At 34.7% G+C, this 25,685-nt stretch overlaps 1 protein-coding gene across 3 annotated transcripts in view; it reads right to left on the bottom strand.

Moving 5' to 3' along the window:
- The window catches only part of Pka-R2 (cAMP-dependent protein kinase type II regulatory subunit), a 431,144-nt gene that overhangs the window by 266,443 nt on the left and 139,016 nt on the right, over positions 1-25,685 (bottom strand). The window contains exon 1 of one of the 3 annotated variants that reach the window (XM_090400103.1): positions 22,468-22,844. The exons of the other annotated variants lie outside the window; for them this stretch is intronic. Within the exon in view, the coding sequence (XP_090256229.1) occupies positions 22,468-22,606 (139 nt within the window). The 5' untranslated portion in view covers positions 22,607-22,844. Of the gene's footprint in view, positions 1-22,467; positions 22,845-25,685 lie in introns of those variants that run through there. 3 annotated transcript variants of the gene reach the window in all.

A 25,685-nucleotide genomic window follows, 5' to 3' on the forward strand; every position in this document is an offset into this window, starting at 1 on the left:
ATTTTTCATGAATAAATATTTTATAGTAGAAATATTCTGAGGAGAATAATATTCGTGAATATAACGAAAAGCTCAGACTCAGAACACCTAATAACATCTGTGTATCGTTAATTTTCACACATCGAAACCTTTCAACATTTGGGAAAGGGAATGCCGCTGTTTATGATGGGACATAAAAATTGCCTGCAAGCGGATTATAACAATGGGTGGCATATCCTCTGTTTTCAAAACTGAAGGAAATGGCATCTGTGTAGTAAATGTCAGTGACCAAGCAACATATTTTTAAACATGGAAATATTCATGAATTATCGTTAATTTTCATGCATCGAAATCTTTCAACAATCGGGAAAGAGAATGACCGATCATAAAAATTGCCTTCAAGCCGATTGCAACAATGGGCGGCGTGTTCTCAAAACTGAACGAAATAAGATCTGTATTGCAAATGTCAGCGACCAATCAGCAAGGATATATAAAGAAAATTTTTCCGCTGAAATTGAAGATGTGTAAGTGCTTGTTCTGAAACCGGAGCGCCGTGATTTTTTTAAAAGTAATAGGAATACAGATTTAAATTCTAATATGAATAAGAGACAAGGCACTTTGTTTAATTTTGGTATTAAGAAATCTCTTATTGAAGGTGTTTGTGACGGATCAAATAGTGAGTCATTCATCTCAAGCCTACAAAGACCTCCAAGGATGTACAAAAGGAATGGAAAACTACCAGCACACAGGAAAAAAAGTCTGCATTCACTCCTAAGTACTTATAATAATATTATAAATATATTTGGTGATCAGAGTAGGATATGTCAATGAAAATCAGCACAAATTAATTTAATGATGATTTAATTGATGTTTAATTAATAATAAAAATCAGCTAAATTACCAATTAATTATTAATTAATACATTACAAAATAACCAAGGTGTTCAGTGAAAATTTCAGGATTTGTGAAGTGTTCCGTCGTAGAAAAAGTTTGAGAAACCCTGTTGTACATCTCGATTCGTGTAGGTGCATTCCACGGATGCGAAAAGTTTTTTTTTTTTTTTTAAACAAAATACTCCTTTAGACACAAAAGGAGTTATTATTCATATGTCTTAGGCAATGGACAACAAACAATGAGAACCCACTCCCCTAAATAGTGGTAAAGATGCAATTTTAGATGCGTGTAATGTCAATATATTGCGCAAGTGATACTTCATAAACCACGGCTGCGTGACAATTGAAAAGGAACTGTTTTGTTCTTTGGTGGGAGGGTTATGAATCTACCGTATATTGGAAACGACATATAATGAATATCATAAGAACATCGTGCCAATAGTAGATGCACTGGATCTACAATGCAAATAAAATGTCAATAAGTAGTAGTATCATTCTTTCAACCAAGGAAAATAACGCTCAAGAAAAAATAACGACTGGTAGCGCCACCACAAAACAATAAATAATTTATAATTGCTTAGAAATGAACGAAAACAGCAATAAGCATTGCAGTAAATGAATTTTGATCGTATATATCGGAACTGGCTTTTAGAAGCTCCTAGTTGCTTATAGAAATTGCAAGTGAAAACGAATGATAGCTGAACGTATGAAAAAAAAATTAGATTATTTTTCACACTAGTTATAAAAGTGCATTGAGTATCAATGATAGAATTCTTTCATGTAATTTTGCAGACGATTTGTTGTGGAAAAATAAAACTCGAACCAAACGAATCCTCTTAATTCTTCATAGCGCAACCAATTCACAATCAACAACAGACGAACAGAAACGTAATTATTGTGACTCCTAGAGCACTTAAGAATAGTTTATTATTTATTACACCAATTCGCTATCTTCTAATGTGTATACGATAGAAATTTGTACACAAAGACCACTTTTAACAATGAGAAGAGTGTACAGGAACGTGCTTGCACGCGCACTGACGTCAGAACGACATTAGCAGTACATTTGTCGGTTGGCTAGTTAGGAAGTCGAATCGTTTGTAAGCAGAGAGAGAACAGGAAGTGAAGTTCTAACACCCGAGGGTATGAGAACGTCGTGTGAAGTATTTATATTATGAGATTTCTTCAGTGCAAAACTGGGATGATTTATTGTACCAACTTAGGTTTGTCGTTATAATAATAAATCATCTTTTTCCAAGAGTTTTAGTTCACAGTTTTGCTAATGGAGAGCGCTCTTCCGTGCAATGGATGTGTGTATTTTTCGCAGTATTAAAACGCGCCGTTGACCTGGATGGAATTTTAAAAAGGCCATTAAATGCCTTGTATTATTAAATGTTAACAGTTTCGTTTTAGAATTCCAGAATAAATTAGATTCTGAGAATTGCGAAGATAATATATATCATTTCATACGATTCTCGTAACATGAACGATGTTCGCGCATGCTCAGAATGCTCAGTTATCACACGGCAAGCAGCTTGGCAACCAATAAAACATCTCGTATTAGCTTTAAGGTGCTGTTGTTATCTGATTAATTTTTATTTTTCTATTCTTCTGTTTATTATCGAGAATTTTACTTTTTTTTACAGCTTATAAGTCATCATTTGTTATACGTTGGGGCCAAAATATTTTAAATATTTGACGCAGACATTTTTGTTTGAGAACTATTTAAAACACTATTTGGCTTCCTGTTTTTTGGTCAGCTTCCATGTGTCTGATCCATATTAATACGGCCTTAACATTGCTATTGAAGATCTTTATTTTGGTTTTATTATGGTGTTTTGAAAATTTCCATATATTATTTAATTTTATGAAAGCAATATTAGCTTCTGTCAATCGCTGCATTATACTCGTATTTCTGTCAGTTCCATCTTCAGTATCTCCATTTGCTCCCAAGTATGTAAAATTCCTAACTTCATGCCGACTGATTTTGATCTCTTTAAAGCATTTGCTGTTTAGTTTAAGCATTTTTACTTAAGTCATATTTAAGACCAACCATTTCAGCTGTTTTATACAATACTTTCGAGATTTGCCATCGTTGTATTTTGATGATATCAAAACTGTGTCATCAACATGATCTAAATCTTCTAACTATGACAGGATTTCACCAAATTCCTCTTCTTGCACCCGTAATAATCCAATCGATCACCCTGCCTTACATCAGATTTTATCTCAAACCATTCCGATGTTGTTTGCTGTGCAATCATATACTGTTTACTTCCTTTACACATTTCTTTTATTATTCTAACATCTTTGTCAGGAATTCCGTAGTTTCTAATAAATAACCATAATGTTTCTCTGTCAATACAGTGAAACTTTGGCAAAAATTGATAAAATTTAGGTAGAATCAAGTTCAAATGTCTATGCTTGATTCAATGATGTTCGATAGAAATGTAATGCACTCCCAACTGTTCGAAAACCAACTTGTTCAAGCCTTAATATCTTTTCTCTTATATGTTTAATACTATTTATCAATTTTACAGAAAAAAGTTTTAGAGGTAAATGACAGTAAACTAATTCCTTCCAATTTTCTTTTCTATCTAGAAAAGAAATTTGACTCCTCTAGAAAATATCTCGGTGAGAGTGAACTCAACACTCTCACCTATTTTATAATTTAAATATATAATAAATTATCTCAATATTTATAATTAAATTTAAAAAAAACTCCTTCAAAAGAATAACTGTTGCCTAAGTTGGACTCGTAAATGAAAGTTTGTGAGCGATGACAAGCATCTTACACTGATGCTACTGAAATGGAAATTGCTGTTGTCATGGAAACATTACGTCATCTGTCCCGAAGGAATGGTGTAGAGTTTGTACACCGAGGGACTGAATTTGCTATACAGAAAGACTTACGGTATGTAATGTTGATTGGGCTGTAAATGGCTTCGGAGTTATATGTCTCGAAAAAATATTGTTCAGAATGTGGAAGTGCAATGTCAGAAAAACTAAAACTAATAGGGTGGACGCAGGTGTGTGTAGGCACCCACTGGACGAGTGAGTACTAGAATGACCAAAAAAAAAAAAAAAAATACGGAACCTAGTTTCTCAAAAGACAAAACTAAATGGGGTAGTCAATACATAAATTGTAGCATCCCCTCATGTATACTAATGCTGGGGTGTTAGGGTTAAGAGCGAGATTTTAGCATTAGTTGGTGCAACCTCGTCAATAACAGGCATCTTCCTCCTTCCAATCTATCTCCGTAGTTGAAATCTCCATAATAATTATTCGACCAGCATTCATTGTGCTAATTTGCTGATGCGTGTCTACCACATCATCCTTTACATTCCCTGGCTAATAGCAGCAATCAACTGTATATTTTGTCCTTGGCATCTATCTCACATCTGATTGCTTGAAATGAACTGCTATCCACACATCGTCTTCCTGATATACTCGCGTTTTGGTTGCAATTCATCTGCTATCATCAATAATACCCTTCCTCGGTCATATTTGCTCCTTCCTCCCCGAATGCGAGAGGTTGATGAATTTGAAGTACTTGGGATATTGCAGAATCTCAATGCCGATACAGATGTGACATGAGATGGGATATCAGATCACATATTACAAGAATATGCAAAGGAATTAGCACTGCCTCTAACTAGGCTGTTTAACGTAAGTTAAACAGGCTTAGTCATCAAATAGGAATTATTTGGCATACATTACAATGGATAAAAAATTGTTCATCTTGAAGAACAAATTTCGCAAGGGAGTGGAAGGAGGACAAAATGTCTCGGTATAAAGGAGTCTCCAAGAATACAGTAGCAAATTACTGGCCACTCAGTATATTGGAAGTGCTGATAAAAATACGAAAGGTCACGTCTTATTAACTTACTGGCTTTTTATAATAGTAGCTGCTGAGCTAGGTAAAAAGAATGGCTAGTCGGTGATACTGCTGGATTTTGAAAACGCAGATGTTTGATAGGATACCACAAGGAGCTCTGTTGTGCATATTAGAACTAATGGAGATAGATATGAAACTGATGCTATGGATTCGAGGGCGGCTGATGGAAAGATACGAAAGAATGGTATACAGAGAAGCAGAATCCAGAATTCGCGGTGTGTTGCAAAGCTTTTCTGCTAGGACTACTATTGTTTATTTTGTACATGTATAGAAACTGATCTGATGGGAAATATTCAATTGGTTGGCAACGATTCAAAATTAGGGGTAGCGTAACAATTAATCAAGGTCATGTAGAGAGTTTGCACAATGATTTAAACAGACTGTCGAGTATGGATAAAAGACAATGATGTCAGTTTAATGTGGAGAAATGTGAAGTTATGCATTTTGGGACAAATCGATTACAAGCTGTGTATCCCATTGATGGAACTGTACCTCAGGAAATAGATGAAGATAGGGATGTGAGTGTGGATAGTAGATGGAGAGTTGAAGTTTAGAGGACACATTGCTAGGTTCATAGGATTACTTGGTTATCGAAGACCAAACTAACAAGTAGGGATAAGGGAAGCTTTTGTTCCACTTTAAGGCATTAATAAGACTGCAACTATCGCGCTTTCTCGGTGATGAAGAAATGGTGGTGAGGATTCAGAGACGTGTATCAAAGATTGTTGCAGGGGATGTTTCCTACGAGGATAGATTAAAGATCTGTGGGCTCCAAAAACTAGCTGATAGACGTAGGAGAGGAGAGAGATGATAGAGGCATATAAATTATTAAAGGGGTTTTATAGGATTGATACTGATAACCTTTTTTAAGACCAGTGAAAGAAGGGAGAGAACGAGGGGCCATCCCTGGATATTGTGTAAGAGTGTGGCTAACAAGGGTGTTAGGACTAGATTTTTTGCTTGGAGGATTGTGAAGGACTGGAATGCGTTGCCAGAGGTGGTTGTGAATGCTTCATCTGTGAATGAGTTTAAGGGGAAGTATGACAGGTACTGTGTGAATAACGGTTAGTATGTCAATTTAGGATATCCGGCGACGAGTCTTTTGACTCCATGGAGACACCGTTATAATAATAATAATAAATGCAAAGTTAAATCAATGAACTTACACACTTTTCTTCAGAAAGTATGCACAGCTCAATCAGTAAAACTTCTACATACAAAAGCATTTCTTCTAATCAAAATAAACATGTACTGCGTACTCCCAAGAACGAATACTGCACTGATACATCTCCAAATAATGAGTAGTTAAATTTATGAATAAACAAAAGGATAGAAACAATATCAGAATACCTATAACTGCATTCATGTGATATTGTTGTAATAATCTTTAGCTGAATAGTAAATGTACCGTACCAAATCTTCACTTAATATTTGTTATTAATAACAAATGTATTAAATTTAGATAAAATACTTATGGTAATTATCTGTGAAAATTATTTAATAAAAAGAAGAAATACGATGAAAATTATAACATGAAAAGATACCACAAGCTTGAAATTCAATATTTCAAGAGTTCGTTAATGTTAGCTGTAAAAATAAGAATAAAATCACCTGCATTCCTTCAGAATTACAATAACGATAAGTGTTACACAAAAAAAAAGTAGTTTAGCAATGTTGAATTAAAATATCATTATTTTTATGCGAACAGCCGAAGGTGACTACTTGTTTACAGTCTAAAGTTTCTAGCACTGATAAAGCTATTACTTTTTTTTTTTTTTTTTTTGTAAAGAACGTGTTTACTATTCTTGGATTAAACTATCAGTATTTTTAGCCGACAGATGAAGGTTAACTTCCCTCGATCCCTTACAGAAATGAATGCAACGAGAAAATTAAAATAACAAAACAAAAAAAAAAAAAAGAAAAAAAGTTACTTTAATTAATATTATCACACCTCATATGTTACAAACTGTGGACAACAGGAAAACTAGTGGCTGACTACAAAAACGCGAAGAAGATAAATGCAAATATTAATAGCAAAGAATCTGCTGTGATGCATGTTGCTCACTAGATGGCTCCACTATTGTTTGCGTTGGATACTTTTAATGATCAGTTTCAGTCAAGGCGAGAGAGGAAATAGCCTAGGACGCATGAGGCCAAAAATTATTTGCTACAACTCGGAAACTACGTCATTATCAGATTGCTAATGGAAGAATTGTTGAAATGACCAAATAAACTACGATTTTCGGATAAAAATGGACTGATTACTCATACTGATGTCAATATTCTGAACCTTTGGCCTGGTCCAAATCGATTAAATATGAACTGGGGACTTTAATCTCGAATTTCGCACGAACTGCTCATTGCGGACCATAGCAACCTAAATGTGTGACTGATAATTGGAAAAATAAAAAATAAATAAAAAACAGGAGGGAGAAAAAAGAGACTAAGTGGCCTAGCAAAGCATCCTTAACCTCAATTCCTCTACGTAGCAACCTCGGAACGATTAAGAGAATCAGAAGACCTTAAGTGACTAATGACTGTTGCAATAGTGCTACACATGAGGAATTGAGAGAAAATCGTATGTTGAAGAATGAGGAAAGCAGTGATGGCCTTGAAATTCAGAAGGAAAAGTCAGGAGTATGGACTTGGGTAATTATCATTTAAGTAGCAGAAAGAGTCTGTTTTCCCGGTTGCTACATCTATAATAAATCTGTTAATAATGGTATATAAAAGGTGCACATAATCCCTGAAGAAAGTAACAACAATCGAATACAAACAAGGAAGTTGTAAGTTCGAACAAGAATTTACAGTATGGGAAGGAGGGGAGCTATTTATTATTGGCCTGGTGAAATAGTAGTCAGATTTATGCATAATGTTTTTACGCTACTTTAAAAAAAAAAAAAAAAAAAAAACAGTTGAATAAAATACTAGATAAACAGAACATAGACTGATTGCGCTTGGAAAATATTAAAATTAAAAAATATTCAGAAATATTATAAAAATATTACAGTGTACAAAAGTGTAGTCATTTAGGAAGATAACTGCCTGGGCTTATCTTTCCATTGATTATATGGGCCATAAAAAAACTATGGTAAAAATGACAACAAAATAAAAGTGAAAATAAATTTGGTGACGTCAGACGAACTATTATCATTACGTGTTGGAAAGAAGGCGTTAGTTTTATGTGCATATTGCAAAACAGACAATGATTATGAGAAGCGTAATGTTCTCGGACCTAAATGGACGTTATTAAAAGAATCTCATAATTTCTTTATGCACGTCCAATTTTTAACAACTCGACAACTCCTGCAGCACATTTATAAAGTATATTAGAGTAGACTGTCTTCAGTAACTACAAGTTTCTTCCTTAAAGACATGCCTTGGGCTGTATCAAGTTCTACCCCAGTAAAGATGAAGATTTTGAAACACTTTACTACTGAAACGTTTCCTCTGTGGATGCTAAGATTGCTTCAAGGCAAAACAGGATTCTTAACATATTTATTTTTGGAATGCGAGAAAGCGAACTTTCTTATCACGACGAAAACAAGGTGCATTCTTATTATTTATTTACTTTCTAAATAAACAAATCTACTTCCCATTCTTTAGGGTGAAACGAAAGTTTTTATTTATTACTATTATTATTATTTTTTTTTGCAGCCAACTTTTTCATTAAAATATTAATGAAAAATGTTTATCGTTTGAATGTTACATGCGAATAAACAATTTATTTCGCATATGTGATTGCTTGTGAAAATACTAGTGGTAGTGGTGGTGAACAAAGAGATGGCGTTGGTGTAGATGATGAGGTTGAGTGGTGGAGACGGAGAGTTGTAGAGTAGGTGCCTTCCCTCGATGAGTCGGACTCCCTGGAGGTGTCAAATAAATAATAATAATAATAATAATAATAATAATAATATTATTATTATTATTATTATTAAACACTAAGAATATACTAAGGTAGCACTCTGTAAAAACTTCAGACAAAGTTATTCGGGATGCATTAGAATGAATAAGATTAGCACATCTCGAAGAAAAATGTCTAAAATTCAGTTTTCAAAGCAGACCTAGCAGAAGAATAAGATGACACTCACCGCTACAGTTGGAAACGATATCTTTAGCAGAAGTTGACCAATCTTCGATTAGGGCGTTCCTTGAGAGACCAACAGGGGAAGTCCAGATAGTCTAAACGCTAGAGCCAATGATATTTTGGGTCACAATATCCTGTATCAGATGCATGCACCGAATTTCTGCCAAACTCCATCAATCTGTGGATAAATGAAATATCTACCAAAGATGGAAGTCATCAAACTCATCACACAACCGATTGAAGTGCACCACCAAACTCCACAAAAGGAAAGATAAGTCTCAGTTATACACAAGTAAGAGTTTACCATCGCTTATAGGTCACTCTACAAACTGGACGTCCGTCTGCTTTAGTCAAAACCATATTTGGACTTTAGAGCGAAGTTTCTTTTTGCTGACTCTTCCCTATACGATGTGAGTGAAGACTTATGAAGGATTAGGCATCTGCCTGTTCAGGCTTCACTGGTCTTTCCATCTTACAGCTAGTCTTCCGCAATCTCTCTTTTCCTTTGGTCCATATTTATCCACTTCTTTTGGTAGTTGATATTTTCCCATCATATATAAATCCTCTTTCCATCTATCTCTCTATTCCTTGATCTTTGCATTTAAACTATGAATCCCTTAGCTCTATTATAATGTCATGTTTTTATGGGCCAATTTTATGTATCCTTTAATTGTTCTTAAAAAATCTCATTTTACTTTGGTGATTCTTTTTAACGGTATATATTTCTGTACCATATAACAGTAGAAGTAGTGACCATTTATAAAATTTAAATATAATTAAAATTCTTATTTAACAAGACAAGAAACCCAATTTAAATTGATTTTTTTTTTTTTTTATGGAGTGCCTTTTGACTCTTCCATAGATTTTCTGAAATTTATTTATTTTCATCATAATCTAATCTTTATCTTTTAGATATGTTATTATGCAATCTAAATCATTAAACTGCGTCACCTGTGCTATTATATTATTTTGCTACTGACAGTAGGATACAAAATCGTTCGAATCTGAACCGATCAGACTGTATGCCAATTTTAAATTTTGGGAAGTAATCACTATTAATTTTTTTTTTTTTAAACTCTAATAGTGTAATCGTATACCTCGGCTGCGACCGAGACACGAGTTAATATACACGTGATTTAGGACTCTTCATTGTCATTCATGCTTTGAATAAAAAACTCCAAAAACTTGGGAGTTTTGAATAAAATTCGATACATTTTGTTACATTTATATAATACAATATTATTATATTGATCAAGATATCAATAATATATATTTTTGATCTAATATGATCTGTCTTTAAATATCGTGAGTGTTGTCGTTATATTGTTGGCTTATTTAATTTGATTTTTGGAGATAATCTTCATTATCGCTGATAATAGAATCAAATTATCTGCATACAGCATTGTATTGATAATAGTTCATCTGGCTAACAATTTTTTTTCTCATAAGGCTAAATGCGTTTCGAAAATTAAATTCTCGTTATCCCCCCCCACACCCCCCTATAATTTGTTTTAAGATAAATATTATCTATACATGACCATCCGCGCCTCAAGTCATTTTATTCTTCTGAGAAAAGATTGCAATATTTCTGTTTTTTTTGAAAATATAATGTCCGATATCCTCATAAGAAGGACATTCCATTTTGAATAGAAATGGAATTTCCCTCTCTCTCTCTCTCTCTCTCTACTTTAACAAGCTTAGCAGACCACATCGAAATTATTAATACGCCAATCTCGTTTCACGATTATATGTCGGTTTAGGGATATTCCAAAGCCTTTTTAGATTTTTTTTTTAAATGATTTTTCAGACAAGATTAGATCTGTCTAACAATTAATTATTAGCATCTCTTCCATTTCTCGGTAACTTAGCTTTTTTTTCTCCAGCAAAATTGGCCCGACCCATCTATAAGCACACAATTAACAGGAGACCCACTCTTGCATAACAAACTTCAGGGTATGAAATCTGCTTTGTTGAAACAAGAACGAATACATAAATTGAAGAGAGAATAAATACTCACGGATAGCGTTAAAATGGCTTTTTTAAAATAAAATTTTCATCACCTAAATTGCTTACATGAACAACTTCAGTGAATATATAAGCAATAGATATAGGATTTGAACAGCACCGTTTATTTATTATTATTATCATTATTATTATAATAGGAGTAATCGTTTTTCATAACTTTTGGTTATGTTTGTCGCGTGGTGTCAAAATAAGATGGCACCAGATAATTCACACGTCCGAAACAACCCTGCAGGAAACCGTCTACAATTATGCTACCAACAGTTTCCTGTAGGGTTGGTCTCACGTTTCCTGTAGCTTATGCTGAAGTCAATCCTTTCTTTCATTTTAATAACATTTTTAATGCTTCTTATAATAATCTTTACTGCTTCATAAAATTCTAAAGGTAATTTACGAAGACTCGCTTCTAGCCATTAAAAAGTTAAAAGTGGGGGAGGGGGGGGATGCCGAAAGCTGTAAAAATGTTCAAATATTGACGATGCCTCATCTACTATACTCGGGGCATCACCAGTTACCCACCCCGACCTCGTCTGTCTCTTTATGACGTCCCAAACGGCTACTGGCGGTACCTCAACGCAAATAGACGAGAAATAAGACCATCAGAGTAAACATTTGATGTTCTGCTTGTGTCAACATTAACTTTTCTGAACAGTGAGGGTCAGCGACCGACTATTTCATTGCCATTTACACGCTTTTCCTAAAGCAGATCGTCAGAATAAGATGTAACGTAATTTATTATGAAATTAAAGGGTTGTGTGCAAAACTTATGCAGTTTGGATGCTTTCTTTGTCCCCATTCCAACTTCCTGGGGGAGAGCTCAATCTAAAACTTCGTTTAACTAAGGAATACTTAACCTCGGTTCCTTTTAACAAAAAAAAATCCACTTTATTTTTCAATGAAATAGTACTGTTGCGATTTAAACAACTAGTTTATAAAACACAGGAAGATGAACGAGTTATTTATGAAAAATATCTCGTTGTAAGTAGCATATGAATGAGACTTTTAAAAAAAAAAAAATCAAAAAGGTATATTTTATAAGTATAGAATTTCATAAACTATGTTAAACTGCTAACAATATTGAAATATATATTATAAATAACATATAAGGTACATTATTATTTTTGAAGAGAAATCAAACAATTTACATCGGCAAACTGGATAAAAACAATTTACATTTTGACATCACAATTGTCCCAACCCATCCATCTTACATTTTGTAATTTTAAAAAGTTGTAATCAGTGGCGGCTCGTGGCTTGAAATCGTGGGGGGTGCTGCAACTTTCGAAATATACATACACACTGTAAGTACAGTATATACGTGTTTGGATAAAATATCAAAATTATGGTAAAAATTTAAAAAAAAAATTAAACATGAAAAAATATTGTTTATTATCGATAAAATTATACAGTTTGGTATAATTCAAAATTACTTAAAAATAAAATCCATTATCCTAACCCCAATAATGTTCTAAAATAAAAACTATAACAAATGCTATGTCTTTAATTGCAATGTCCAAATATTTAAAGAGACGGAGTAAACACGATAAGCACTGCGAATACTCTACTACTGGCTCAAACTGCATATAAACAACAGTGGAACTACGCGACGGACAGTGCCGCATTATGCTAATAGCTCGCATCTCGCTATGACGTGCATATGCTTGCGCGCGTAGCAATATGACACTGTGGTAAACACAGTGCTGCTAGCGTTCTTCGCCCTCCTTAGTGCTATAAGATGGATTTTTATTATTTTTTATACGAAATAAGAGAATTGTATAGGATTGTTGATGATAAAATTAAATATTAATAGCAAATATAAATAAATTAATAAATATATTATATATCGAGAAAAATTGGGGGTGCTGCAGTTCCGCAGTGCCTATGCACGAGCCTCCCCCTGATTGTAATAATAATTAATGAAAACAATTTTTCCACAAACATGACAACAAAGACTTAGTTAGAATTAGAGTGGAAGTGACCAATGGGAAACTAATGCATGATCTGTTAACTGCATGTGTTGTGATCAATGTATTTGTTTTTGCAGGATACCAACTCGAGTTTCGAGGGAGAAAAATAATCCTACACCTGTGTATGAGAATGACTAACTCATCCTTCATTTGAAAACACCTTATGTTGAATATCTTAGCATCCTAACTTCGAACGCAGTTTTTTTTTTTTTTTTTTCCACCGAAGAAAGTTGAATCAATTAATTCGCTGTTGTAGCCTGTACAGACAAAAATGAGAACGGCGTATTGTCCAGTTAATACGCAACTACTTCTGATATCAAATATCTTGGTATTCGACCCCCCCCTCCCTCAATCCGAACCCCACTTTAAAGACAGTGATATAGACTAGTTTACATCAATTTCTTGTGTACCTTACAATTACCCAGTTAAATTGACACTTTCTTTAATAGCCACACTGATCTTTGCTCGATTCTATAACTGAAATGAGAAGTGTGGTGAATGAAGATCTGCAAATAGAATCCATCAGTTTTTGAAGTTTTCTTAGTTTAGGAGCTATCCGTATAATTTAAAAAAAAAAAATATTTTAAATTATACGGATTTTTTACATATAAGCGTTTGTAACCTGTTTTTCTTTCTATATAATAAAAGAATTTTCTTTGTTTGTTCGATGACGTCAAAAGACGGATGTGACGTTGCATTGACGTTCCCATGACAACAGAGTCAGTCTACTAAGTAGTGTACTGTAGAGTAGTTTGCGTAGCAAAGAAACGGAGTTGACGTTTTTTTTTTATATGTAAGACGTTTGTCATTGAAACGTTTTTTTTTTTTTTTTTTTTTTTGGTATTTGCATTCAATTTACGTCACTCATATACGATCTTTATCTTTGTAAGAATGAAACAGGCGATATTTATGCGTTAATAATATTTATCGCTGAAAGCAATATTTGGTATTGTGAATATTCAATCAGTGATTTAACATCGTTTGTACACTTATTCGTTTATTTAATACAAATAATAGTCCAACTACCGCACTGTGCATGGGTTGGATAGCTTGTATATACAGTGGTATCATATATACACATATATATATATACATATATATATATATATATATATATATATTAATTAAGCCGAAAAAGTAAATACAAATAAATAAATAAAATAAAAGTTTGTGTAATGTCTACAATATTCGGTCCAATAAAAGAGAATTTTCCCCGGGATTCTAACAATATAATAAATTTCGAAGTAGACCTAAAAAGAGGTTACATTAAAAACATTGTGAAGTAATGCTTGTTATAGGAGTTAAGAATTGCGAAACGTGCAAAACTCACATTAAAATCTAATACATACCATATGATACCAGCCAAGTAAGCAATGATATTAGCAAATCCAACAGAAAAACAGGGCAAAATATGCTACATCACTCCCAGTAAATAACCGCTTGCATTTCTAAGCCTGCTAAAATAGCTAGGTTTTACTCTTTCCTACTGCATCACCTCGCGATGACTGTGTAAAATATGCCGTAGAAATAGTGGTGATTTGTAGCTGTCCTATATCTTAAATAATGTTATTACTTCTTCCTAAAGATATTGTAATGTTTTAGCGTAGTTTTTAACAGAATGAGCTGTATCGGAGAAAGATGGCTAACCACCAGGAGATTGCGGGAATTTCCCAGCGTATAAGATTATTCTCGGCAGGTGGTCGGGACCACCCGTGGTCAACTAACATCAAGCATGCCTTTAACACGTTCTGATTCAAGTTCACTACGGTCACGTGATTCTGAATAATGAATGGACCTTAACGATTGCTATCCGGCTGAACAAAGAGATCGCATCGGTTGCATTGTTTATGAGGAGATTAATGTGGTTGGGCTAATGAAGACTCGATTTGCGAGAAATGTTATGAGTTCGTATTCAATAAAGAGCAAGCCTTGTCAAAGGTCCTGCATCTTTTTTAATTTGATTTTCTTGACACTAACTTGAAAAATGTTTAAGTATCGTAATAACTGGGTTTGCTCAACAGTATTAAACACAATTCAAAACTATTTCGTTCTTTTACAGCACTAAGAATTTAAAAATCTCATCGTCTCTACTTCAACCGTAATTAATATTTGACTGCAAAGATTTTACGGATTATAAACAACTCGTTATAATTTTGGCATGGCTTCAACAACCCGGTCGTGGAGTACCTGAAAAGGCACGAACACTTCCTTTTATTACGTGCACTTTTAATTGACGACAATTCAAGATTTATGAAAAAAATTTTACGTTCAAATAGCAGAATAACTGCAATATTGTTGAAAAGAGTACTAGTTTGAATCATAAAAATAAATAAATAAATAAATCATGTTTTGTTATAATGAAATGCAGAACTTGGAGACTTTTTATTAGTTTATCATTTTATTTTCTGAAAAAATTAAAATCAAAAAGTTATTTCTTTTCAAACTCCTTCGTGACATATGGGCCGCCCTGTATAAGTAACAGTGCAAATATTTGTCCTCTTGTTTTACAGGACTGGTTGAGAGTCATTACGACTGTCTTTATCAACCTGGCGAGAGACAGAGAGGATGGATGGGAATATTTAGTGAGTAACAATGATTTGACACTTTTATATTTTTCTTATATCCTATTCATGATGTATCGTGGCTATCCATGATTTGGACAAACGTACATATCGTAATGTAGGAAGGAAAGAGGCAGTAATGCTAACTGAATAAATGATTCAGCTACTGTAAAATAAAACTATATAAAGCAACATCAACCGTTACAAAGTCAATCATTGAGCTCTTTTATAAACAGAAATTAATTTGGCTGAGGAGATCGTGCGCCAGCCATTTTTGGAATGGGGGGAGGGGGGGGGGGAGAAACCAGACGAATCTTTTACACAATGATGTAACTGTTTTATTCCAAGGAGCGTTACCTGATCCCCCCCTCCCCTATTTTGGATAACATAATCTCCATTTTTTGCATCACTTATCTAGACAGTTGGAATAGGCTATCTGTCTGGAGCACCAACAGTAGCTTTGTATCAACAGCGCTATCTGTTTGTGTCAAAGGTTATCTCTTAAATGACACAAATGAAATAGGATTGAAGTACTTCTAAGTCAAGGCCTAATGGACCGGTTTGGTCGTCGGAAAACTAACCTGAAAACGGTTTTAATGAACTGCTCGCTACGATTGACATGCCTTGCGTGTGTATCCTCGCAATTACCACCTGAATTACTTCCTTTTTCACAAGTTATAGAATAACTGACAGTTCGTGAATGGGGCAGCTATTAGGATCGCAAGCAGTTCGTTGTAAGCATTCTTGAATGTGTGCTTGTTCCTATCCGATGACTCGGATACCGAAAGACACTGATCAGATGTGCCTGACAGAATTTTCACGCATACCCGATCATCATGGGAAAAAAAAAAAGTCATGGATATCTCCGACAGAGATATCCATGACTTTTTTTTTTCCCCCAGTACAACCTTTAATAGCATTCATCATAAGAATCTGCTCATTAAAATGCGCCAATGTGTCGCTGGCGTTGTCGATCTATTCATTCACCTTTGTCTTATGTCCAAAGGTGAGGAGATTGTCTAAGATGCTTGAGCACTAATTAGCGCTTCAGATAGTGAAGAAGTTAGCTGTTAATGATCTTCTGCATGAGCGAAGAACGGAATACAAATTTTGGTATTAAGATTCTTTTTAATATATTCATAACTGATTAGCATAGCAATATTAAAATTTCTCTTTCTTTCCTAATGATGTGAAGCTGGATAAAGATATCAACTGTTTGGATGACCTCCGTTCTTTAGATCAGTGCTTCACAAACTTATGGATGTAAAGGCCCCTTTGGAAAAATTAAAATATTTCACGGCCCCCATCGAAAAAGGATTGAAGTACTTGTAAGTGAAGGCCTAACGGACCAGCTCGGTCGACGAAAATCGTAATACAGACATATATTATTATAATATTTATTGCATTTATATTCAATACAAAACATACACAGCGAATATTGCAAAAATCAAATGCAAATATTACATTTTTAGCATCTTACATACACATTTGAGATGGCGCATTATCTTATATTTTTATATAGATAGATATATTTTGAAATGAAACTTATATGAATAAGCATATACAATATTTACTAATATTCATTAAGCGCCGAAATATACGCAGGAAGCAAAATTTGTGAACCAACACCAATGTGTAATTTTTTCCATTAAAATATAAAAAATAACAAAAAAAAAAAAAGAAATAATAAACAATAAAAATTAAATACGTTTCTTTTAAGATAAAAAAAAAATCTACTTAGTCTTAAAACATTTTAAATTTGTTTTCATTATTTCACGGCTCCCCAAGGGAGCCGCGGCCCACAGTTTGGGAAGAGCTGCTTTAGATGATGATCATAAGAAGACAGATACGGCAAGTGACGTTTAAAATTTATTTAAGCAAATGTTCAATATTTATGCGATTTGGTAAGAAGGCAGAGAAGTGTTTCGATGGATACTAATGACAGAGACTTCCGAAAGCGATTTGGAATACAGAGATTTGAAGATTTGGTTGAGAGCAAGTTGGAAGTTCAGGAGTCATATCAGAAATGTTCAGAAGACGGTACGTTAAATCCAAAAACGCGTAGGAATCATTAAGTTTATTGAGTAAGTTCGCTAACAAGTAGTTTGCATGTTCGGTGAGAAAAAAATCCTCTGCTAACTCCATATGATACTGTTTAATCCACGTTTATTTGAAAAGTCCTTTACGTCTGATCACAGTTTCTTCTTCAATCCTAGGCTGGTTTCACGAGTCCTAAGGATGAAAGGAAATCGTGATATAATTATACAAATATGATCGGACCATCCCACTCACGAAAGGTTATTTGCTAACGTTTTGTTCCGTCAGTGGGCTAAGGATATTTTTTCTATTTTAATCATTTTATATACATATATTTTGTCATTTATTTTTACATAATCCAGAAACCCTGCTCTAGAGACAAAAAAAAATTGAACTTTTTCAAGCCACTTCAGGTCTCCAATCACGGGATTCGAACCCGTAGCTTGAAGAGCGAGTACGCTAACCACGCCTTACAACAAATACAAGCACTTCGTTTTTATTGTTACTATATCAAAATATTGGGAAATGTCTATTATCAATAAGTTACAGAAGCTGTGAATTTACGTAACCGTAAAAAAGATAGAGGTAGAAAGTTTTTTTTACCTTGGATATAATATACGTTAAAGATACCAAGCTATTTTAAATATAAACCTGGTTTTAATCCATTTCCCAAGTAAGCAAACAGACAAATAAGTCAAGTTTGCGCCTGCAAGTAGTGCAAGACCAAGGCAACTCGTGGTAAAGGTAGAACTAGCTCTGATCACTATCAGAGCTTGTTCCACTTTTATCACTTTACCCTTAATGCAAGGCACATCTCCTTGAGGAGATGTATGATGCTATGCATTAAAGGCAAGGGGCCACTACCCAGACCGGTTTCGACCTTTATTGAGGTCTCGTCAGTGGGAGCCAGGCTTAGAAATACCAAGGTTTAAGTAATACAGAGCTTATAAATATTTTACCAAAACAAGTTCCCATAAGGTGCTTTGACCTTATTCAATTAAATAAAAATCTCAGGATGAGAGATAGATGTAGAAAGTTTCTAAGCCTGGCTCCCACTGATGAGACCTCAATAAAGGTCGAAACCGGTCTGGGTAGTGGCCCCTTGCCTTTAATGCATAGTATCATACATCTCCTCCAGGAGATGTACCTTGCATTAAGGGTAAATACCAAGAATAGTGATCAGAGCTTGTTCCATCTTTACCACGAGTTGCAGTACGTGCGGGTCACCCAGACTTGCACTACTTACAGGCGCAAACTTGACTTACTTGTCTGTTTGTTTACTTGGGAAATGGATTAAAACCAGGTTTATATTTAAAATAGCTTGGTATCTTTAACTTAAAAAAGATAGTTGTTATACCTAATCTTAATTAAAACGCGATGCATAATAACGATCTAATCCAATCCTGTTGAACATGGTCGTACTGTTAAGTTATATAAATGTGTAGGAGGACAATACTAACAAAAGATAAGACACAATGAAGGAAGAAGAAGATATGGTGGATCTTCTAAATCATCCATTTTTTTTTTTTTTGTTTTTTTGTTTTTTTTTTGTTTTAAGCACAACCAATAAGCAGGTGAATATGGCGTCGAGCACGTCACTTTGGTGCCGGCGGTGAGTAATCCGCATATTGTTCGGTGTACTGTTAAAACGTTTTCCTCCTCCAGCACTAAATTAGGTGGTCTCGATATGCGAGCTGGTGTTCCGCCCTGAAGTGTGTCGATACAACAGAATTTGGGTAATTCGCGAAGTTCATGCTGTTGCTAATAGAGGTGAACTTAAGTTTGCTGTCGGAAGGCCAATAATAAATTATAATAACGTTAAAATATTTACAGTTCCCCATGGTCCTCTAAGTTTAAAATTCTCTCCTTTGTATCCATAGTATCATAGGACATCTTCATTTCACTTAATTCAAACAATACTGGGAATCACATACAGTTAGAGTGCATGCTTACAATGGAATCCCAATATGCGTGCAGTAGCGTGTTAAAGAAATAAATTAAAATATATCTTTAAAAAAAAAAAAGATTACATTAAAATGAGATAATATATAAAATTATGTTATATAATTTAGGATGACAATTTCCGACTTCAGGGACAGTAACGGTTCAAATTAGGTCTGTGACGTAGGGCTTCAGCACACTTTCTTTATATAAACGTTCATGTTTATATGAAGATCTATGTAGAAGTTTGATCCTCTTCCAATAGATCCTATGGTTTGGGTTTTCAACTCCGTGTTGAGCGAGGCCAGATTTCAGTAGTTTGATGAGACGGTTATGGTCTTGATGTTCTGAAATGCGTTTGTTGATGGATCTGCCTGTCTGTCCAAAATAGGACAATTTACAGGAGCATGGACCCTCGTACGCCTAGGTAGCATAAGAGGTGAAAGTTTGTCGTTAGGAGAAGGTAACCAATTCTGGATCTGGTTGATTGGTTTGTAGGTGGCATACACTTTATATTTCTTCAAGATTTTTGAGACTTTCGGAGATGCCTTTGACATAAGGTATGGGAATCCTACGGGTTTGTTCTTGTCTAGGTTGATGTTAACTGATGATTTTTTGTTGTTTTTGCATTTATTCATTTTGCATGGCGGTATTTTTTATTATTTCCAATTCTTGGTTTAAAGAACCTTCGGAGGAGCAGAATCTGTGTGCTCTGGTTGCTAATGATGCCAAATTTTTGAGATGGAGCAGAAGAATTGTGAATGTAGCGTTCTGAAAAAGTCGGCTTTCAATAGACAGAAAGTAGAGATGGAACCATCTTCTTTCCTTTGGATTTGTACATCCAGGAAGAAGAAACCTATGGAGATTCTTTTTCGAGCGTGAATTTGATGCGCGGATAAAGAAGGTTGATTTTATCTAGGAGCAAGTGTAGTTCTTGTTCAGAATGACTCCAGACAGAAAAGACGTCATCAACGTATCGTAGCCAGATTTTTGGTTTAGGATTAAACGTGAAAATGTTTTCTTTCAGGTGTTCTAGCATCATTAAGCATCATAATTCTAACACCATGTTCTAGCAACCTTTGGCATCATTAGTAACCAGAGCACACAGATTAAAATTCCCTCCTCTCTCTCTCTCTCACTATATATATATATATATATATATATATATATATATAAAACACAAACTTGTATTATCTCTTTCTAACGAACAAAAAAATATATATTTAGTCTATTAAAATGCTCGTAACTTTTGTTTTCTTTCAATGGAAATAAGTTTGGATCCATTGTAATGCCTTCGAAACTAATTTGTTCCAATGCGAATTTGTTTCAGGATCACGTGATCCTGAAACAATATTGACGACCATATTTTGATGACCTCCTGAATGGCAACGTCTTAATTTTTTTAAGCTGATGGTCCTCCACCTGTGTGGACACAGATGAACGAGTTGTCAGGGAAAACAGACGGTGAGAATGAAAAGCATTACAACAGAGTAATATCAAGTTAGATCTGTGGGCTGGTAGAGAAGCGTGCTGTAATGGAAAAAAGATTTTTTTCTTTAATCTCTTCTGGTGAAGAAGTCACCTGGATGGATTAACTGAGAAAAGCTTCTTATTACAAGTAAATGAATTTAAAATTTAGATTGAGTTGTCCTTAATTCAGAAGCAGTGACCACAAGGAAGATTTCCTCTTAGATGCATCAGCAATTTATCTAAACGACTATGCGAATTCTGTTGGGTAGAAGATTCCTCTCTCTCGGTAGCATGCAAAAAAGTAGGCCATGGGCATACAAGCCAGTGCGCACAGTGACTTGCAATTAAAGTATTGTTTACTTAAACATTTTTTTCCCTGATTTTCAACGTGTTTGTGTAAGAAAACATACTACGACATTGTTCGACATACTCTAGCGATGTGTTTAAACAATCATATTATCACCTATAAACGTGATGAAGCTAAAAACTACACGCAAAAATGCTGTAGATGAAAATCTTGATAACCATGCAGCTATTAAATGCTGTTGAATTGGTTTAATTGATTTCATTACACTAATAAACGTCTACTCTTGATGAAAAGGTTATCGTCATCGATGACATACTTTTTTTCCTTCTCAGACCGCCTTATGCGTATCACATCATCATCTTCCTGTGTGCATCTTCCTTTATAAACTTATTGGCCTTGTTGAGGAAAAGGCGGTAGCGCTTTTCCCACTGTGTTAAGTCCACCAAATAAGCTCATTTAAGAGTAAGTTGACATTATGTTACAGGGAAAACCCGAGTCCTCCTGCCCGAAAAAAAAACAATGAACATTGGTCTCTTTTCGGAGCTCGAGAAGAAACAATATGAACACTAAGACAAACAGAAATAACAACACCGTAAAGGCTATAATAACTATTTTTCCAGAACGGTGATGCCATGCCCTTGAAAACACTAAAAAAGTCATTCTTCAATAGAAGAGTTCAGGGTGGAGAATCTGTAGACTAAGAAAGGTGGACAAAAGTTTGTATCGTCTTTAAATTCACAAGGGGTGTGATAACAAGAAAAGAATAAAGAGTTTCGTTAAGAACATTTTCTTTTTTTTTTTTTTAAAGATTTAGCACATCTTCAAGGTTTCAATTTTTTTAAAAAAAAAATCTTATGAGAGAACATCGTTGATAGCTTTGCAGACTTTGAAGAGACCGCCAGGTCGATATATAGTATGCGATAAACTCGTAATCACATACTACAAAGCACGTCTGAATTTCCACCATTACACCATGAAAAGTTGGCTGCTTGAATGTGCACAAATTCGCGTTTTAATCGAGTCTAAAAAAAAATAAATAAAAAAATAAATAAAAAATTTCAACAGCCATATCGAGATGCAACAAATTACAGAAGCGTTTGAAGACTTTCTGCTACTGAAAAACATTTCTACATAGATTAACAATATACACACGCATGGCTAAGTGAAACGGAGGATTTTTTCCCCTCGTATTTCTTCTCCTCTTCTCGACAGAGCCCACAATCAACAATTCAGTTATTAGCGAGGTTTTCACTACAATATTCATAAAAAAAATATCTTATCCAAAACAAAAAGGAATATAGTACCTTCAGGAGGTTCTTTACTGATTTCTTCAGCCGGAGGTTCTCGAACTGATGGAGGCGGTGGGTGCTCTTCTTTAACTGGTGGGTGCTTGTTCACCTGGGGGAGCGGATACTTTTTTTTATGTTTGAAGATCTTCAGCATGATAGGACCGTCCTAGTTTGTAAATGCCTGCAGTGAATTCAAGGCCCGTGTGCCATGCCTTGTAAATACGAGAAGCCTGGCGGAAAGTATGCACAAATTAATCGCCTGTTGGCGGAGACGCTGTTCAGGAATGTACAGGTAGGTAAAAGAGGGAGTTGACGAACTTCGACCGTCACAGAATGCCGAGATGTGTACCGATAAAAAAAAAACAAACTAGTAGCTCATCTGACAGGCCACTGATATTATAGCCCAATCATCGCATCCCCCCAGCTTCAGTTCGTAGCACACGAGGCGCTCCAGTCATTCCCATTGCGTCAGAGCTTCTTGGCACCGGGCCACTGAATGCATAGTATAACGCTCATTTATCCCCCCCCCCCCACACACACACACCCGGCATTGGAAATTAGTAGTTAAGTTATATGAAAGTTAACATAAATAAGCAAGACAGTATCATAGTGCTGCCATCTAGTGTCAAAGTGGTGCATCATATTATGATAAATTCATATAACACCCTTCCCCCACAAGCAAACACATATAGGAAACTAATACAATTCTTTTTTTATTATTTCAGAATATGCTCATCTGGTTAATTTCGGTTTTATAATATAAAACCAGACCGTCTTTATTTTGTACAACTGGTAGTCGTGATAAATAATATCTCTTCCGTTTTAACGATATATTATCTTTCAAAATAACTAACCATGAAACGGTAACACACACATAACTTCCCAACAACATTAATTATTTCCCCCTTGAAAATTCAAGACCGCCTTTCATTCATTAATCATTTTAATGAACCAGTTGAGATGGGCCGCGAAGCTACCGTAATCCGCAATGAATAACGTAGCTTACTGATGAGGATTTAACCGCAGTTCGTGCTGCCATCTACCGACAACTAAACGTAACGCACTCTTCTTGACGAAGTACGTGAAAGAATATGGAAATCTTATTTTGAAAAATTGAAAATTAAAACTTAATTTAATCGAAAAATTAAAAATAAATTGATATTCTAGAAAATCTGAAGATTTATAAGGACACTTACGATAACGAAGATAGCCATGGTTAACCGACACTCGTCGATAGAAGACTTATGAGAAACAGAATTTAGTTATCCCGATGACTGACAAGGCAACGTTATATTAATTATTAAATCTGAACACTTCTATTGGAAAGAAAAATGGGTCGCGTGGATACCTGTTAAGAAAATAAATTTCCAAGAAAGGATAGTAATACTTAGGAATTTACTGGATTTTTAGGTAATACTATTCTTACTGTACACGTTTTTTTTTTTTTTTTTTTTTTTTTTTTTTTTTTTTTTGCTACTTTAAGTGAAAAAAATAAATGACATTACTAAAGTTCGTGAACAAGTCTTTAGGTCGATATACGTGTCAATTATTCTGCCTGTACTATGAGAATAACTATCTGACATGCTTCATTAACCTTTCAATTCGACAGGTTCTTCTTACGATCTTTACTGCAATAGCCTTTTTTTTTTTTTTTTCCCCAGTTTTATATCGAGATTAGAAATTTAACTTTATAAAAAGTATTCACTAAAAATTTAATTACTTTCGCGAAATTTGACAGTGGTTTTGTCAAACAACTTCGTTAAGGAAGCAAAAATAAGGAATGTATGGCTGACAGTTTTCTACAGGTGCTAGAGCTAACTTCTTTTTCCAGTAATGATAAAGAAGGAAACCCTACACGTCTAGGTTTACTAGCCACAATAGTCAACTATACCAATAGATTTAAGAGACATACTGAAATCATGTGCAAGCAAACATAAGAAATTTATGAAACGGATAAGTTACAGAACGACAAAAATACAAACAAAAGAAAATAAGGGCTAATGGAAGGAAAACCTGTAGGCAAGATTGGGAAGCTAACGATGTACGTTATTTATTTTGTATGATGATACAACGGCAATGAGCCCCTTTTACTGGGAGGTACGACACCATCTCAATTCCCCCCCCCCCCCTAATTTTATCCGGGCTCCGGACTGGCATAGCTGACGGATCAGGTCTATGGGCGGGTCTCAAGTATTCCTGACTGTAATCCGTTGTGTTAATGGTCTGGGGGACGAAAATCCCCCAGGAAAAATCGTCCATATGGGACCGGCTAACTCACCTTTCGTCGAAAGAGACCAAATAAAGGTTCCTCGCGTCACGGACGGAATCGGACCCAGGTCTTTCCAACCCAAGGGCTTCGTCTTTACCGACTGAGCTACGAAAGCTCTAATGTGTGTGAAAAGGCAGGAAACAAAATTGGAAGCATTCAGGAGGCGGGTGGGTAGACAAGGATACAAAACAGAAAAAAAATCCAATTTTATCGTAAAGGAGGAGGAAAGAAAGTACACAGTTTCAAAGAAGCTAGGAAAATAAGAAGTTTTTTTCTTTTATTTTATTTTTCAATGAAGTAAAAAAGCAAGAACAGCTCCACTATAACTGTGAAACAAAGAATATTTATATTTTTTAAAAAAGTAAATGAAATACGGGAATAAGACTAAAAAAGAAAATAAAAATCATAAAAACTAAACGATAATGCAGTAGTGGTGAAGATAAAAACAGCTGATAACGTGGAAAAAATAGAACTGATCCAAGACAGATTATTTGCTATTAAATCTATAGTCACATCCATTGAATTTAGAACCTGAACTGTGCAATTCCCATATAAGTCATTGAGATGGATAGTGTGCATCGGTGATATTTAGTTCAGGTAGATCTAAGAAAAAAAAAAAAAAAAACTTGCTCTACTTTATTCTTTGGCAATTATGCGTATTATTTAAGATGACATTTTTTCTTTTTCTTTTGTGTGTGCGCGTACATGTGTAATACACACGCACAGAGAAAGAGAATCAGACGTGGCGTGACAAAATACAAAAGAAATATGGACAAGTAAAGTTGAAGGAAAAACAGTTTAGTGTTTCGTTTTTATTTTTCTAAGATTAAAGCTGACAGGAGATGAAGTTACAGGCTCGGAAATGATGGGAAAATGAATCTCATGATCTGCATATTTCTTCAGAACTCTATGATAACATTCATTTGTGTTTGTTTGCTTCCACGTGTAAATTATCACATATATG

This window comes from Typopeltis vanoorti, chromosome 11, assembly GCF_054136105.1.
Source record: "Typopeltis vanoorti isolate ZY-2024b chromosome 11, IOZ_Tvanoo_1.0, whole genome shotgun sequence".
Classification (NCBI taxonomy): Eukaryota; Metazoa; Arthropoda; class Arachnida; order Uropygi; family Thelyphonidae; genus Typopeltis; species Typopeltis vanoorti.